Source organism: Cygnus olor, chromosome 3, assembly GCF_009769625.2.
Source record: "Cygnus olor isolate bCygOlo1 chromosome 3, bCygOlo1.pri.v2, whole genome shotgun sequence".
In the NCBI taxonomy this organism is placed as follows: domain Eukaryota; kingdom Metazoa; phylum Chordata; class Aves; order Anseriformes; family Anatidae; genus Cygnus; species Cygnus olor.
The window spans coordinates 53,188,576-53,207,826 of NC_049171.1; the positions used below are offsets into that span (position 1 = coordinate 53,188,576).

A 19,251-nucleotide genomic window follows, 5' to 3' on the forward strand; every position below is an offset into this window, starting at 1 on the left:
AATTCAAAACATTAGAAATATGTATTTAAGAGCTTCTGCATTTTTCACATTCCTCAACTCTTTCCAAAATATTCCCTCCCAATTTTCAATGAAAAACTGTTCTGAAGCATGGTACATGTTTCATGGTACCCATGTCATGGGTACACATAAAATCTGCAAGTTTTTTCTCTTAATTCCTTGCATCTACATATATGTTGCCTATTCCCATCCTGCAAGAGTTTGATTATATCACTTACTAATATTAGTCTTAACGTTTAGAAAAACAATGCAATTCTCCCGGACCTCATTTTACATGGGAAAAAAAAAGAAAAATCAGCACAAAAAGAAGCAAAGTGTTCCAGCACCATCTCGTGAAGATGTTCTAAAAGCAGAAATCCCTCAAGTATAAATCAAGGTCTGTTGCTTCTCTTCTTTGTATCACATATGACTCTTCTTAAGGCAACAGTACAGACCAAACTTTGACATGGTGAAATGAGCCATAACTAACATGAGAAGTTATGGCGAAGACGATAAACCAGGAAGTCTGGCTGGAACTAACCTTTCATGTCTTTTCTTTAACAAATAGCTAGTGAAGGATTGGCAAAGCAACAAACTGGAGCAGTTGTGCTAAGTGTGGACTCAACGTAAAGCTGAGCATCCTGTATAGAAGTCCTTTACCATAGTCCCCTCAGCATCAGGGAGTAAGGTAATTTGAATATCTGGTGAAGATTAGACAGGTTTTGTGGAAAGGTCTGAACCTGTCTGAAAGGTTGTGGAAAGCACATCTATCTTGCAGGCTCCTTCAAGTCAGACTGGTTTTCTCCCTCTTCTCCCTCAACACCATCGGGAAAGAATAGATGGGGCAGTCATGAGAAGCACTAACAGGAGTGCTGACGCTGGTGACACTGATGAGAGTTGAAAGGAGAGAAAAAGTAACATAAGATAATGGCTGGACCATATGCCAAAGGGACAGCACATTTCCAGTCCTACAGAAGCCACAAATCACTTCACTAAAGATTTTCAGGAGGCTATATTAGAGAGCAGGTACAACATAAATAACAGAAGCAACCTCCACAAGAACTGGTATTGTTTTATTCACAATGAATATTTATTCCCAAGTATTTTTTCTCCTCCTCTACATAGGGCAAAAGAGTTCTTGCCCAAGCAGTACCACCCAACAGAAGAAAATTCCTAGTGTAACTTGCGAGCTTACAGAAAGGCCATGATTTCTAACATTCGATGAAAAACAAGAATAAAAACCAGCCTTCTCTTCAGTTCCGATGCAGAACGACCCTTCTTAGACCTGACATCAGACTCACATATGCATGACAATAACCACATGTTTTTGGAGCTGATCTTTTTACCCTGAATTTAGTAATGTTACTTGTTTTTGCAGCTCTCCCCCCAGATGGAGCACGGTCACGCTGTATGCCAACAGGGCTTTCCTGCGCATAAATACAGAAAGTTATATAGAGTTTAAACATCCTAACTCAGAGTACTATCTACTCAAGTTACTTTTACATAAGGAAACTTAGAAGGCCTACACAAACCACTAGTGTGCATTACAAGCACACATTTGGTGCAGTAATAAAAGCTGATGTTTAAGATTCTTGCTTTGAAGCAGCCTGCTAGAAAACAAATGTTAAATCTCAAGATCATTATGCCATGTTAGTCAATCTTATCTGCATGCTCCTTTTACTAAATACCTGCACCATGGATTTGCCAGACCTTAGTTTATTACTGCCTGAATTAAAACAAAAATACATCCCGTCTCATTTCAATTTTTAATATTCTCTAAAAACATTTCAACTAGACTTCTTTAGCCATTAAGATTTACCTATCACTCCAGGATAACAGCAGCTAATGATTATGGGCCCCAGTGAATCCCTTCTCTTCCAGGCACTCTGAACATATTTTTAATTCACTTTCTGAGTTCAGCTAATTAGAATCTTGCAGTCATCGTCAGCAGCGAAGAATGACTGCAAAGGGATAGCTAACACAGTGAGAAAGAAGGGAATACTTCTAACCATACCACTTCTCGAAGGAAAACCTTATTCCAAAAGCATCTCTCATCCAGCTAAAATTTACGTGGCTCCTTGGCAGCACTTATGTATAAGCTAGAACAGTAACTATAATTCCACACAGAATCTCTAGGTGCTCCTGCAGTAAAACTTGTAAGTGAGAAAACTGAAAACCTCCTGTAGCTTCATACAAAAAAAGTCATTGTTTAAATTAGCCTAGAAAGATTGTTCTATTTTTGAAAATACAAGGTATTTTTAGCCTTTGACAGTGATAGGCTAAACTCTGATGGAAAAGGATGTGCCACTAAGAGTTTATCATAGCTCATACAACTTCAGAAACATGCACAGGATGTTCCGTCTTCTGATTCACAGACCCACATCTAGAATAAAATCACCCTGTACACTTAAGAGTAGCAGCCCAAACACAGGGAGGCATGCTTTGTTCTTCAAAGCAAGATCCATTTACATACATAAACACACATATATATAAAATATTGTGTAATCATATAGCAATATTATATATATTATTTTATATATAATTAAAAAAATCTGTTTGTGTATACATATATATTATTATTTATTCTTAAACTCTGATTTGTAACACCTAGGCTTGCTAAAAACACAATACACAGTTTGGGCAAAAAAATAATCAGAAACATGTACGTGAATGGCGGATACTTAAATTTATTGGCTACGCTTCCTGAGGTTGTAGCAGACAAAATAAGGGCCAGCAGCCAAAAACTTCATGTCTGCCCCAGGTCACAGGACAGACACAAAGCAGGGTTCAGGTCAGATCTGTCACAGGCATTCAGTGCCAGGTGTGACATACATTGAAGAGGTGATGGCCATGTCACAGCTACCTTATCTGGTGGGCATCATGCAAGCAGAACATCTTCCACTTACATCTCCTTTCCAGAGCCATCCTCTCAAGAAGGATGTTATGATCTCAAAATCAGAAAGTGATTTCTTCCAGAACAGTAAGTTAATCGGGAAAGAAAAAGGTCTTCTGCATTCCCTCATATCTGTTACTAACATCCTTACAAACTTTCTGGTCAATGCCACAAGAGTAAAAAATAAGAAAAGAAAAATAATAGAAATCCATCCCATCATCTTGAGGAAAAATATTGTCATGTAATGATAACGAGGAGGGAAATACATTTCTTTTTAATATGTAATCCATAAATACAAAAAGTTATTAACACATGTCAAATATAGTTCAGTTTTACTGTTTTTTCTGTTCCAAGGGTTGAGTGTCTGAAGGAACAGCAGCAGGGAGTGCACAGAAGAGGCTGCAAATCCTGAACCTCACCGTGATACTAGACATACAGTAAGCAGGAAGAAATTGATCTAAAAGTTAAAAATTTACTCCTGCATCTTTTACAAGAACATTACGGTTCCTATTAATCCAACAGAAACAGACAACTAGTATGGTCTTTTGTCTGATCCTCCCCTACCACCACCATAATGGTGTTATCCAGTTTACAAAACCAAACTCATTTCCCTTTAGAAGTACAACACATCTATTCTGCATGAAATTAAAAAAAAAACCACACCACCACCAACAAAAACAATCTTCTTTATTAAACCAAGAACTAATATACCATCTCTGAAAAGCTTCATTCTGCACTACAGTATTAGAAGAAACGTGGAAAAAGCTACACAGAGCTGCACTATCAGCTGGGAGCACGTTTCTGCATTAGAAATAATAAAACATTTGTTCTCTTACCAATCATCCTTCCCCAAGTATAGGCATAATTTTATTCTAACCTATACATCTGAATTGCCTTGTTTTGTTTATAAAATAACTAACAAGATCAGAAACAGAAACAATACACACATGCAGAAGATGTTCTTCAGATTTACACAACTAGTATTTCTGTCTGAGGTTGCCTTAAAGTGTTTCTCTGTAGAAAAAGCTTGCATATTCACTGAAAAGCTATTCATTACTGAAGTTGTATTTATTTCCATAAGCAGAATGAAGCACAAACGTTTCAACAAATTTCTCAGGAAAGCTACCATAAAGGAAAATAAAATTGTAAAGGAATAAATCATCTTTAATGGAGTTTTTTCCCCCTCCAACAATCTCAAAAAATAGTCCAAAGGCAGGTTAATAAATATTAGGATATTTATTACCCATAGAGGGTCCTAAAATGAAGCAGCACACGTTCACAAAGCGTCCTTGTGGTCCCTTTGTGAGAGGACTTGCTATCAGTAGGGGGAGCTTATTTGAGGATTTCACAGGAAAGCAAAGTTGTGTTTTTTGCTTAGGGGTTGTTTCAAAAAAGAAAACCAACTAACAATAAAAATGAAACTAAGCCAAACCAAGAGAAAAGTTTCCTCTCACCAGGGCCAATATTCTGCCATCCACAGGATGAGACTCAGTTTCTACTTTCTAAGGCAATTTCCTTCAGGAAAGGTTCAGAAGAGATGTAACTTTAAGCCATATTTTAAGTAAAACAAAAGAGCATCACAGCAGGAGTTTTAAGGAGCAGCACATACGACTCACTTAACAAATATATATATATATGCCTTTAAAATCTATTCTTGACATTGAACATTCTTTCTTCAGTAGCACTGCCAAGTCATCAAGACAGAGCAAAAATGGTACCTTCTGAATTGGGACATAACATGGTTTTCTTAGCAACTGGCTTAAATTTGGACATATTCAGATGTCCTATCTGTAAGCAACATCCTTTCACTCTTTTACTGTGAAGTTACAGAGCAAGTAACCCACTGGAACAGGAAGAAACGGACAAGGGTCCCACACCTCACCCCAAAACCAAAAGGCTATTTATTTCTCTACCTCAAGGACCATTCTGCAGCCAGGAGGAAACGCACGGCCTCCAAGATCTTTTGCTGTTTCTTTCTTTATTCCTGGCAATACCAACACTACCGATACTGTCTAGTTCTTAATAACAGAGCCACACAAAAAGAAAAAAGAAAAAAGCTTTAGCAACAAGTTCATTTCAGCCCGGTACTGAATTCAGCACAGCTCTGAACTTGGCTAAAAACTGCCGATCCTCAGAACAGGTCACTTGTGCTACCTGGCACATCTTAACGAATGTAGTTAGTAGCAAAAACTGGACAAGAATGTCTCGTCTCTGCATTTTGTATAATAAAGACTATTCTTCTGACTACATACTGACTTCTTACAGATTATTTTAAAATAGCATCTACAATATTATATTCTGTATACAGCTATAAAGCCAAGTTTCAGATATAGCAACAGCTACTTTGGAGATGTTCTCACCTCCATTCTCCTGATGTATTTCATTCAGATTCCTCTTAAACACAAGTAGATTTTGAAATAAGAACCTGCCTCTTACACTTCATCCCTAAAACCTCACTACTGGTGAAAACAAAGAACAGCAAAACTACGAGCTATCAGAAAAAGGAATTAAATTCACTCACGCACTTTTGCAACAGTACCAATAAAAAGCCTGTTCTCTCCCATTACGACCCATTAATGACCAATTCATTTTTAGCACCTGGTTATTGCTCAGTTTTCTTCAAACACTTCTATTTACAATGAATTAATGACATGCTACTTTTATGTTTGCATTTCTAGCTGAAAATATTAAAAATCTTTAAACTTGGGTAAACCAGCGATTACAGGTGAGTAAGCATACCTAAAGCAAGACACAAATCCTCAAGGTCTCCAAAACTTCAGTAAAACTACACGGGAGCACCACAGGTCACCACTCAAGGACACAGCAGAAGCAACCTCTATGAGCACCACAAGACCACAATGTGACAGCTTGAGAATATCAACATCAGTTCCCGGAGCTTTAAAAATGTCTAGGGACAACAAAACTGCACAGCAGAGAAATTATTTACCACAGCACGTGAGTGATGGAGGTCTCATCTGCAACTTCAACACAGCTGAAGATGAGATTTCATTTTCTGAGGACTACAGTAATCACTGAAATGAACACCTACATTTAAATAAAAAATATTTAGGAGAACTTCTCATTACTACAATACTATCTAAAAGTGAAATGACTCCTAACAAAAAAATAAACCAAGTTTATTCCTTTAGATTAACAAATCCTTTTAAGCTACTTAGCCCTTGTTTTCCCAGGTTTGCTGCAACCTCTGTTCACATCAAATTACATGTTCTAGTGATCTCTTCAGTCTGAATAAATAGGAGAAATACATGTGTATAACTTTCTAATGCAATTAACTGAAAGACAGCTGATAGCCATTGATAGCTGTATATAATGTGAAGAAATACGGATTATCTCCATCATCATCTCAATTTGTAGTTTTCATAAATTCAAATTAGTCAGGGGCACATCTAAAAGAAAGTCTCTGGAACGAAGGGTTGTTTCCTTTCAGTGGTAAGGACATGACCCCATGTAGCTGACTATACTTCTAGGGTGCAGATTCCCATGGCTGCAGCTGACAAGTGTGATCATTATTACAACAAAATCTTCTCTCTCAGCACCTTAAAGGGAAAGGAGAGGGGGAAAAAAAAAAGATTTTTTATCACGTTTCCATTGGGGGGCAGGGGACCACTGGTTTTCCTTCTAAATATGATTGGGTAAGAAGTATTTAAAACAGTGAAAAGAAAAAAAAACAACTTTAAAAACAAAATGGTCACGGTTCCACACACTCATGCTCTCTCACTTCCCTTAACCTGAAGGAAGTCAGTGAAGAAGGAAGTGAGACGAAGGGGGTAAATACACTTCATCCCAGTGTGGTCTCTGCACACTGTTCTTTGTTGCTGCTGTCGTTGTAGTGCCAGAATTGCTGTCAGCAATCCACCTCACCACAGAAGCACACAGAAACACAAGTGAGGCCTTGAAGGTTCTCTTTAAGGGAGCTTTCACATTCTACTTCAAAGCTTTTTACAAAAATTCTTTATCATCAGTACTGAAATCATGGCTAATATAAAGGGTGATGTTGAACACACTAACTAGACTTTACATTAAAAAAAGGGAAAAAAGGTGTTATCAATGCTTGCATGAAACAGGTCTGTTGAATAAAGACTAAAAGCAAAGAAAAAGCCCTCTAGAACCAGGCAGTAGTATAAAACTGATAAAAGAGGATTTACAAACCTTTCTACGGGGGATAAGTGTCAGTCTTCTCTGCCTAGTCCCAAACTAGAACTCCTGGCAGCATCAACAGATCCTCTCGTGCTCAGCAAGAGGCTAGAAGCAACTCACTGCCTACATCCAAATGACTACAGGCTACCCACTAAGGACACTACTTTGTCTATAGTGGAAATGCTTAAAGAGGACTCACGTGATTTTTTTTTCCAGGTAAGGCTACAAATGCTGCTTGAATATGTACCTTAAATATTGAATAGTAACTAAATATGCTTCTAGTGTACATGCAATGGTAGTTTATGCCTCAAAATGTTCTTCTCTTTTGCTGTTCTCTGAAGCCGGTCTCTAATCTAACTCCTGTTTGCATCCTGAGACCTCGAGTTACAGAGCTGATGAATGCAGACCCAAGAGCTTTGCTTTCTTTAGCCTAACAGTAGCAAGGAAAAGTGCAAAGTCCTCCATGAAACCTCTCAAAATGTATAAAGCTTGGCATGCCCAGGTCCCATGATACTAACCTAAACATAGACAAGATCATTGTATGATTCTCCTTGTTTTCCTATCAGGATGCCAGATATCCACCACACTCTAAAAATACAGATTACAGCACGTATTAAAAAACTCCCCTAGATTATACCTTGCCTGGTATTATTCTATAAATGACTGTATAAATTGGAGTTTCATATGACCACCTACTTAGAAGTTCTGTTCTTTGTAATGCTTACAAAGATTTAGCTTTTGAGACCCACCTTTTGGTAGCAGAAGCTGCACTGTAAATATGAAGATATGACTATACACTAACTGACTTATTTTCTCAAAAGACAAATAAAAAATACCTCAGGGGAAGGCAATAGGAGGCAAGAAATGGAGAAAAGAAGCTCTTTTTTTCCTTCTTAAGAGGAAAAATCCCACATAATTTCACAGAACTGAGGCAGGAAGGCACCTCTGGAGATCATCCAGCCCAATGCCCCTGCTCATGCAGGATCACCTACAGCAGGTTGCCCAGGACCATGCCCAGGCAGGTTTCAAGCACCTTCAATGATGGAGACTCTCCACAACCTCTCTGGGAAACCTGCTCCTGGGCTTTACCACCCTCAATTTTTCAAAAAGAGTATTTCTGTCCATTTATTCAAATAGAACTGAATAGCTGAACTGAATGGGTATTTAAATGGGAATGGCCCATGGGCTACTGGAATAGTATCTGTGCGTATGCCAAAGGACAGGAAAGGGGGTGGTGCTGGTTGATGAAAATACGCTGACTGTTGTAGGGCCTGAGCGTCTTGAAAACTGTATGGAATAAAGGGTGGAGATTGTACTGGGTGTGCCTGGGATTGAGTTAAATTTTCTTCATAGCCATCCCTACAGTGCTGTGTTTTACGCGGGTGACCGGTAAGGTATTCTGTAACATTTAATGTCATGCTCTGCCATAAAACTGGAGGTACTTTTTTCCAAAGTAGCCGTTGCTCAGGGCTCTGCTGCTGGTGCTTTTGCATCATTTGAGATTTTTGTGGATTTCTTTTTTTTCTTCACTTGTTAAACTACCTTTATCTTGAACCACTTTTTTTTTTTTTTTTTCTTCTCTTTGCTTTTGCCCTTCTGATCCTCTCCCCCATCCCACAGTGGCGGGGAGTGAGCAAGAGACTGCGTGGGATCTTACCTGCCTGCCCAGGTCACCCCAGCACACCATCTTACCCATGCTCATTCTGACACAACTCAAGAAGGAACATAAACTTCCAAGTTATATATGACAGAAATAACTTTTTGCACAGTACCAAAGTGAATGCTGCCAAATCCTAAATAAGCACTATTTATTTTCACCGAGTTATTTCTGATGAGAACAAACAAGTGGTCTTTCTGAGGATCACATACTGATGTGAGCTGAAGGCAAAATTCACCAAGTGGAATGGGCAGAAACACTCCCACTAGTTGGAGAAAAACCCTGCCAATAATTTTTACATGAGGTAAACTGAGCATGCCCATCCCTGGAGTTTGTTTATATGGACTAACTACCACAAAAGAAGGCAAAGTATAAAGTTAAAGCAGCATGTATTTATCTCTGCAGAACATATTCACATGTGGAACTAGCGAGTGCCTTCGAGCCAATTTTAAATTCAGAGTACACAGATCCACAAACGTAGTACACTACAGGCAATTTCCCCATGACTTTAGTGGAAAGTTAATGGCATAATTTTTTCCATCAACTCCTAGAAATATGTTACTAGACTTCTGAGATAAAGCAGGTTTAAATTTTGTTCAAATCCTACCAAAAAACTCAGAAAATAAACAGCCAACCTCTGAGCATTAAATATTTATATTCCCCTCAGAAATACAGACATTTTACTTGTAGCAAGGAATGACAGTACCTCTCCTACAAGGAACAGAGTTTAATACAGGCTTAAGCAAAGTGCACATTTCTGATCATCAGGACAGATAATATCCAAGTAACACAACAAGGCTGACTCACAGAGAGCAGGACAGCATTGCAGAACGTGTGACTTGGCAAGTACAGAGGAAGGAAACAGAGGAAGAACAGCTCCAACTTAATTATTTTCTTCCCTCCAAATAATCAAGCAACTTCACCATACTTACACCACAACTTGCCAGGATCCAAACGCTTAAAGACTGATCAATACTCAGATTTTCAGAGAACTCCCTTTAAATGATCATCTTCCAAAACCACTGAGCACAGTAGACAATGAACACGGAGTATACTTGCCAGCTCTCAAGGGATCCTTCTGCTACCGCACCTTCCTGGCCAACATCAGCACAGATAGTGCAAACTAATATTTGACTGTATGCGTTCTCAATCCCGTTATCTTTAGCAGCATGCTGAACTAAACAAACAAGAACGCCTCCAAGTTACTCGTAAGTAGATTTTGCCTCCTGAAATTCAATTCTGCCTTTCACTAAGTTATATTCAGTAGCTATATTTATTAGCTTTTCATTTTTCCTCTCCGTAAAAAGAAAGAGCATTACAATACAATACCTGCTGGAAGAAGGTGGCTTGAAATAGCAAAATTAAATAGCTTCAGAGCTGGCTGCACTATGTTCCCTGGTGTATAAAGAAACACTACAATTAAATTGAACTAATTAGATATTTTTGAGTTATGCTAGCAAGGTAACATACTCAGTAAAAATGACAAACGAGAAGCTCCTCTGGGCCTCATGATATTAAAACAAGTTCCTATTCTATCATTCAAGTATCCCAGCAAAGCCCTGCCTATCCGAAATGCACTGATAATATATCCAGCACGTTGCATCTAATCCATAACACTCCCCAAATCACCACCTGTGAAACTTCTCTCCCAAAGGCAACCTCTCTTTATAACTACAGAATAATGTTTCAAATTGTGAACAATTTAAATAAAGCTTATTCAAAAATAAAGCTTATTCAGCTTTAGATATGAAAAGAAACACTGTTACCCAACCATCTTATATCAGCATTTCTACCAGGATTTATTATAAACCAGTTTAACTAGCAGAACATCAACTCCCCAGTGAAATAGCTGTAGCTCTGATCTTCTGTATTCTCTCTCTCTTTCAGGAAAGCACCGTGTTATGAATTTTATGCTTATTAATTAGGAACCTTGACCTGTCATTTGTGGTTGCAATTTAATAAAGAGAGAGAGAAAGGGATCTGCTTTATAAGGATGTTTCCACAGGCAAATGCTTTGGCCTGCAAGAGTAGTGTTCCCTGTATCTTGCCACTTCAGTATCTAGTTCTTATCCCTCCTATCCGAAAAGCAAAACTCAAAATACACAGAAGGAAGAGCTCTGCTGAGGTTTACACTCCATTTAATTTCTGATAAGACCTTGATTCTCCAGTTAAGTAAACCAAATAAAAACAGTCTCAAAAACACTTAAAATGTAGACTTCACATTTCCTATGTGCATGGTACTGAAAGAACGGTATCGAATTCAGCGACTGCAGGATGACTTGCATAGGTGTCGCAACGGTTATTAAACACTGTATAAATGCTATTATTGCTGATGGAGAATAGGAAGCTGTGTTTCATGAATGCATGGCACATTTCCATGTAGTATCCCACATCTATTTCCTAATGGATATTGAAAATTGCAAAGAAGCAGTTTAATCTAGAACGTGCATTTTAAGTAAACAGAAGAGTAAAGGATTTCTAACTGTCGAGCTTACCACCACATTTCCTACATCAAAAGGCTTCTAAATATTTGTTTTATAACTCTCTGAAATCCGCTTCCATTTGGAAGACTTCTGAGTTGCACAAAGATAAGGCACAACATCCTGTAATGGGATGTTTTCAGAACTTTATACCTGCAGTTTTTCACTACAAGAGGTGCTTTTTCCAGCCACCCACCTCCCCCAACCTTATTTCAGAACTCAAGCGAAGAGAGAAAACATTAATGACAACTTTTTCAGTCTGAAGTTTAAGAGACAACCTATATCTGAAGACCTACAAATAGCATAGCTGCTAGATATTTGATGTTGGGTGGTATCTTGCTGATTTCAGAGTTGGTAGTGAGAACAAAAAGCAGAGTAAGACGGTTCAGATAGGCTTCACTGGTAGTTGATCAACTATTAGCCACCAATTAAAACGTTTTCTTCCACACATGTCTTCCTGAACAAAACCTCCTACTCTACCAGAAATAAAGGAGTTTTTCAACACGAAACAGCGGTTTCATAGTGCTCTATATTTCACTTCCAACATCCAAAGAATATGACATTTTTCTGAAGACTCGCTGCATTCAATGTCCAAGAGCAAACTACTCACAGGACAAGATGAAAATAGCAATAACACTATGCTTACAAGTAGAGAAAAGTTGAAAAAGGAAAGGGTCTGGAAAAGATAGTATCAAAATCTTTTCCTCCTGCTCCACACAATATGTTTTTTGTTTGTGTGTTTTTTCCTCCTCACTCAAAAGCTGATCCGAATCCAGAATCACTTACTGACAGGAAACAACACTGAACACCACGCTGTCATTGACACAAAGATAAAACACCTTTTTACATTAATCCTTAAATTAAGAACACATTGAATTAGAAATTTAGGACAGTTCTACCCAAACTAACATCCCTGCGTTTATAGTTTCTAAATTTTTTCCTCAGCTTCCTCCGGCCCACATGAACATTGCTCGACTTCAATAGTGAAACTCAATTAGTCATTTAATTTCCTAGTTTTTCTACCTTTGCACAACATAACATAAAAACAACCAGTGGAATAAATTTTATCTTGCCTTTGTCAAAACCCATCTCTCCCCCAAACCATATAGGTGCGAGCAGAACACGAGAGCCACTTTGCATTATTTTTTAAACCCTGCACTTTCAAAAAGAGTGAATGCTCCTCAGATAAAGCATGACTAAATAGATTAATTTGAAGGGATATTTAAGATCCAAGGAAACACAGTAAAAACTGATTTTAAATGCATTGGAGCTCCATTCCCTGCACCAGTATATTTACAAGTAACCACGTGTCTGCACAAATTAATTCACCTGCAATTTCCATAATTAAAGATATTAGCGTTAATTCTGAAATTAAGCTTTCGATTTTTAGTAGGCATAGTAGAAAGGAAATAGCAAGGCTACATTTCATTCTCTGAGCATTGTTACAAATTGTAATGATCTGCTGACTTGTGAAAAAAATTCCCTCTGCAAAATCCCCAAGGGCGTCTTCCCAAGCCCCACATTGAGAGCAGATGGCCAGCATCAAGCCTGCAATTACTGGCCTGGCAGTCCCACAGATCGCAACAATATTCTTTTCTTTTTGTGGAAGCAGGGAGGGAGCAGCTTGAGATGCAGACAGCTAGGTATCTTAGGCAACAGCACTTTCCACTAGAAATGTACATACATTCAATATCCAAACCTGGCATACACTCCTTCCATTAACTTTCACTTTACGTTTCCCTCTTTTCTCCTTTAACATTTTCTTTTCTGCTACTTGAAGCTTCTCAAAGAAGGTGGCAGGAAACTGATAATATTAAAGATACAGAAAAATAGACCATTGTTGAAGTATTGCCAGACGCACAAACATCATGAACTAGTTGCTGCTGCAAATCTTTTCCCTCCTTCTGTTGAGAAACTCCAAACGCAGATTGTAACACCGCTCTGCTGAGAGCATGCAAATGGACAGAGCTATTAGTTAAATGGTAACAAATGACTATCAAACTTGTGATTGCATCAGTGTGTCATCCCTCTTCCCACCCACTCCCAAGAACAGTTGTGCTGTTCTCTTCAGCCAGGAGAACATCTGATGAAAAGGTGCTGTTTCATTTCCTCTCCTTCCTCCCACCCCTCAAATGGGGAAGCAAGCCCTCAAGAGAAAAGAAGGGAAAAAAAAAAAAAAAAAAGCATGGTTTTAACTCAAATACTGCATCTTAAAATGCTATTCTGCAACACTTGGGTGAGTGAGCTTGTACACATACAGCGTATATGAGAGAGCTTCATTCCCCTTACATTACCCCCCCCAAAAAAAAGCAAAAAAGCAGTAAGACTTCTTCATTAATAACCATTGAATATTTGAATTTTACATCAAAGAACTTGAGTATTTGAGTAAAATTTCGTTTTACCAAACCCAATAATGGATTAAAAATAAAAGTATGTGTAAAGAAAGATGTAAGGAGTTTCCTACAGAGAGCCTTTTCAACTGACAGATACAACAGGAAGGGGGAAAGGATCCTGATCTACAAAGACTAACAGACTTAACTCGGCATCATTTGGACCTCCCTTCAGTGTTCGCTCAGCCCTTCTGTAGAGACTTCTGCCTCTTACAATGTACAGCATCCCTTAATTCACTTCTACTAATTCTCCCCGTTCTTCCTCATTTCAGCTGCCAACTCCCTGACATAGAAATGCACAGGAGAGAAGTATGCTACAGCCCCATTTTGATTTAGCTTACTCTTGAAAATCTTACTGGAATGTAAGTCTCCAAGAAGGCAACCTCAAGCCTTATTACTGCCTCGTTTCCTTCTCATTCAGCCTTATTTCCTACTCCCACATGCCCGTGGAGAGGGTAGCATTATTATGAAGATGCTGCTAACTTAAAGGCTGAACCCCTCCCTGACAAGAGCAACTTTGAGTAATGATGATTTAGTCCAAATTGAGTTTTGACAACCTTTACATGCCATTGATACGCCTCAGAGATCTTTGGTGATGTGTAAAAAGCCATGCAATAAAACATAAACGTATTTCCCAACAGGAGAGGACAACAACCCCATTTTCCTCCCAGTCCAATGAGTAAGCTTTTTCTGCTGAAGCACACAATAAATACCAGAAAGCACTGCCCTTTCAGCAACTGCCTTTTTTTCTGTTTTTACCAGTTGTTTACCAAGTGCTGTTGTATGAGGTATTATTTCTCTGTTTAAATCTGGCACTTGTAACTGCAATTCTCAAAAGATGGAACACAAGTACAGGCGCTGTCGCAGAAATGTAAGTGAATGCACACAACTCATGCAGAAGTAAATTAGTTAAACCTCACCAAAATAATGACTTGGTACCGTCAGCAAAATGCAGAACTGCATGCTCTCAGCTTTGGAAAAGCACCATTATTTTAGAAAACATACCTTTAAAACGTTTTGGATCGTTTCTCTCTCAGAAACATCCAAAATTTAACAGTGTCAACTCACCTTCCACACTATCAGAACAGGAGGTACCAATCCCAGTGTCCCCGCTGTCGGAAGCTATACTGTGTCTTCTGACAGGATTGTTTTGACTGCTTGACGCAATGGCTGCAGACTGCCACAGGGATTCAGTACCAGGTAACCATCCCACTGAGGAATAATCTGAGCCTACAAAGAAGGAAGCCAGAAGTCTGTCATTACAGATACAGTACAGAAATCAACAACAAAATACTGGTCATAGTGAAAAGCGAGCCCTGTGTTTCATAGTTCAGGTCTGAAACAGGTTCTGTGCCAATGTGTGTTTGTTTTTTTAAATTAAGGTCCTTTTGCTAGGTGGAATCTTCCCAAGAAATTCAAGTAAATACACTTTACTATTTAAAAACAAGGCCCTCCAGCTGTTCTTGAACTAACCTTACCAAGATTCATATCACGTATTTTCTGTCCTAGAACTGATTCTCAGCTCACGGCAGGATTTTGCATTGCAAGCACTTAACTACAAGCAGAGAAATGAAGGTGTTCCAGCAACAGAAACCAGCTGAAGATTTTGCTGCTGAAATAGTCATTCCAACTGTACAAAACCCACATGACAGAGGTGATAAAAACCAGCAATGAAGTGGTTAACACTGGTGTCTAGAGTCCTTCCTTCTGTTTCAGTGTTGTCAAAAGCTGTCAGTTATCACAAGAGGGACTACCTCCTCAAGCAGGGACATAGTGGCTGCACACAAGCTGGCTTTGTGAGACACCTATCCATCTAGGGTTAGTTTCATTTTGCTTTTTTTCTTTTTAATAATGGTTAAAAGGTTTAAGCACAATTCAGAGCAGCAAGTAAGTCCTCTGTTCAAGGACTTTTTCTCAATATGTGCCTATTTTATAGTCAGACTCGAGTGAAAATACACGACAGAGTACCACCCGAGAGGACCATCACAGCTTCCAACAACCAGCATCTAAACCTGAGCGTCGTTTACAGGCAGAACACCGATTGCTGTACTTGGGCTCCAAATCAGCACAGGCACAAAGACGACCCTGGAGACAAGCACAGCCCGCGCTCGGCTTTATATATAATCACACAAGTCCACCCCCTCCAGCAGCAAGCTTTGCATAACGCTTGCAGCAGGAAGTGACTCATGAAGAAGCATCAGTTCACATATAACGTCTCTCAGGCTACATGTGGATATTTTTAGGTCATTAAAATATTTTCAACAGCGTCCATCCAAAGTCGTGAGAGCAATTTACCTCTGCAATGACATCTGCAGCTCATTCCTAGCTCCAGCTGTACTTGTTTCACAGAAAATTACACAGAATCGTAGAGTATCCCGAGTTGGAAGGGACCGACAAGGAAGTAGTTTAGAAAAGGATGTAAAAATGAATATATATATATATATATATATATATATATATATATATATATTAAGCACCCCACACACATTTATCAATACAAATATAAGCATGTGCATAGTCTCCATTTAGCAGCCAAACCACTAAACCTACTAGCCAGAGCAGCAACAGCTGCTCAGCAAGCCACCTGGAAACGGAGGAATACAGTACATGTCCTTACTGTATACTGCACGTAACCATAACATGACATCTAAGTCGCCTTCATGTAAGTAGGTTCTCAGAGCTTTTAGATTTGCCTGTCTACCCCTCGTTTTTCTCAATTTCACTCCCTACTGAAGTTATTGCCTCTTCTTTCCTTTGACACATTTTTTTCTCTTTTCTCCCCGGCTTCAGTATCTCACTCAGTTCTCCTTCCCCTTCGTTCTGTTGTACCCATGCCTTGTGCAATGTATTTTCTTCTCTTCCTCAAACTTTTTGCCTCTCCTCCTAAAAGCCTCTTAGCTCATAGCTATTCCACAGAGTAGCTTTCAAAAGCCCCAGGATCAGGTGGCTGAACCTAAAACCAGAGGCACCAGGCACGAGGGCTGGTGAGCCACCGACAGCAGCCTGTGAAGAGGCCCAGCCGCGATCCCCTCACAGAGCCACCACCGGCGCCACCTCTGCCTCACCACCGACCGTACTGCAGTGTGGTAGCTCACACAGGGCTAGTGGGAAACTGGGACGCTTCTTCCCCGCCTGCCACCCGGCACGTCTTTCACTAAACACTCTGGCTGCTTTGGGAGCAGTAGTCGGTCGTTCTCTGCCTCTCCCTGAATAGCTCTGCTCTCGGCAGCAGCTGCATGTCGCACTCTGAAGCCGCGGCTAGCTATTCCAGCAAGAGTTGAGGTGACTTGTGGGAGCCCGAGCTAATTAAGCCTGAGGCAGTTCTGATTTAGGAGACATTTATAATACATTTATCGAAGAGGAACTTTAGTTTCATTTACCCTTTTACGTTCTTCTCCACAGTACACCTCTGCGGTGTAATTCCAGCTTTTATGGCATTAAACAAGCATCAAATGAAATGCAGCAAATAACGCTACCACTCCTGCACATTAAATCAACACAGCACTAAGTGTCAAACTCTTCCGACCTCTTGGTCACAGGGATGCACAGTATTTTGACCTATGATCATCCAAACACAGCCCCTCAAAAGGGGTCGGGTAATAAAGTTATTCCTTTGAGTAATAAAGGCTTAAAACAGCACAGAAGGACAGAATAACGTAGGTAGAAAAGGACGTTCAGAGGTCATCTAGTCCAGCCCCCTGCTCAAAGCGCGGCTAATTGGATCGGACTGCTCAGGGACACATCCAGCTGAGTCTTGAACACCTCTGGGGACAGATGCCACGATCTCTCTGGACAACCTGTTCCAGCATTTAACCACCTTCACCGCAAAGAAGGTTCCCCTAACACCTCATGAGCATGCGATGCAACACATCCCAAAAGACGGAACAGTACACCACAGCTGGACCCTACAAAGAGTGCAAACATACTGTGGGGTAGGCAGTCATCCCCGCTGGGATCTCTTTAGTTATTGTAAGTAGAGGAAACAGAAAAGCATCCCAAAACACTCTATTGTAATCTTGTGGGGGTTCTGGACACACCGAGCCCCAGGCGTGGTGCTGAAGCACGGTCCAGCAGGACCAGCCAGCACAGCGGGGAAGGAGCACACCCCTCCCTCTGCACCTGGGGGCCACAGAGCATTTCCAAGTTAACTCACAGAGCCTGACCCTCGAGCTGGCAGTCCTGAAGAGCTGCATGCTATCTCTCTTTAGGAGATCTCTGTTTAGTATGTCCTAAGGAAGAGAATAGTCTTAAAACTGGAACAGATTGAAAAACACATACCGTTTCCCTATTTTAGACGTGCCAAGAGATCATGCTTGTGCTTGGACACTTCAAGGAACACCTTCTCTTTGCCCAACACGGATGTCCTGACATTAAACCTGTTGCATCCTGTAAAAAAGATAACTAACCCCATATTCCAGGAGTCTAAACTTTTTACTTTTCATGGTGCATCTGTATCTTTTCACCTTGCTGACCTAATGGTGATTCTCCACAACACACAACTATTATGAAAATAAACTGTTTATATGAAAAAGAGCTTTTCCAAGCTAATCGAACCCAGTCCCTTAAAAGGAAAAAAAAAAAAAAAAAAGCAGCAAGATAGCAGAAATACGCTCATTAAGAAGTCCCAACAGTAAGTTAAGGGTACCTGCATCAAAGTCCCAGAGAGCAGATTAACCCACTCATCACTGAGGGAAGGTAATTATGAAACTTTATAGGTCCCATTAGCCCAAGTCATTATTTAAAAAATAAATCTACTAGTTTCACTATTTGAAACAGGCTTTCAGAGCCAAGTCCTGAAGAACCACCCATCGCTATGCTCCCCATTTTACGCTCCCTATCTCCTTTTGAACAGCTCTCTAAATACGTGACCTCTCATGCAGCAGACAGCCTACACTAAACAAACCAAGCCTAAGAGGAGAAAAAGATACCCAAGGCTGCCCTCGCTGCTCAGCTAGCACACCTGCTTTACCCTGCTGCTGTAGTCTCAGACCTGCCCATCACCAGCCAGGGCCCATCACCAGCCAGGGCCCATCTGCCCAAAATACAGAGTGGGACAAAAGGAGCAAGCCCAAGTTTCTTGTAGATACCTGTGTTGCTTGACTGCATATCATCGTTTGACTATGAGCACTGCTTATTACATCAGGAAAAAATCTACCTTCCGCAGAATTTAACAGAAGAGAAAGAAATGTAAAAAGGGGCACCCTACCTGGCCATAAGTTCAAGCAATGTGACAAATAAACTACATCCAAGATCCCAAACAAATCTGAAAAAGAGCCTTGTTCATACGAGCAGTAGACTGCGTCCTTGAATTTGGCCACTTGAATACACTGCCATGGTGCTGTGCCTCCAGCCAAGGCATTACAAGCAGATCAGCTAACAACAAAGTATATGAAGTGCAGGAAGTACCCTATTTATTAAACGACAGCAGTTGTTGAAATTTCACTCCACAAAAACATCCATCTTTTTCTGCGTATTACAGACTGCTGTCAGCTACTGCTGGCAGGAAGGCAGCTAGTTAAATCTGGATCATTACCACCCCTAATTTCCGTGGCATGCACAGATCCCATATGACATACACATACAAAGTAACAGCACCACCATCTTTATATTTGGTTCCTAAAATACCTCTAACTTGCCTGAATGTACAAAGGCTTATTTAAGTGACAGCTATGACAC

General features: G+C 39.9%; 1 protein-coding gene across 3 annotated transcripts in view; it reads right to left on the minus strand.

Moving 5' to 3' along the window:
* The window catches only part of CEP85L (centrosomal protein 85 like), a 148,633-nt gene that overhangs the window by 83,338 nt on the left and 46,044 nt on the right, over positions 1 to 19,251 (minus strand). For 2 of the 3 annotated variants that reach the window (XM_040554288.1, XM_040554286.1), the window contains exon 2: positions 14,644 to 14,805. In XM_040554288.1, coding sequence (XP_040410222.1) covers positions 14,644 to 14,805 — 162 coding nt within the window. Of the gene's footprint in view, positions 1 to 14,643; positions 14,806 to 15,870; positions 15,911 to 19,251 lie in introns of those variants that run through there. The other variant, XM_040554287.1, reaches the window with a different exon arrangement.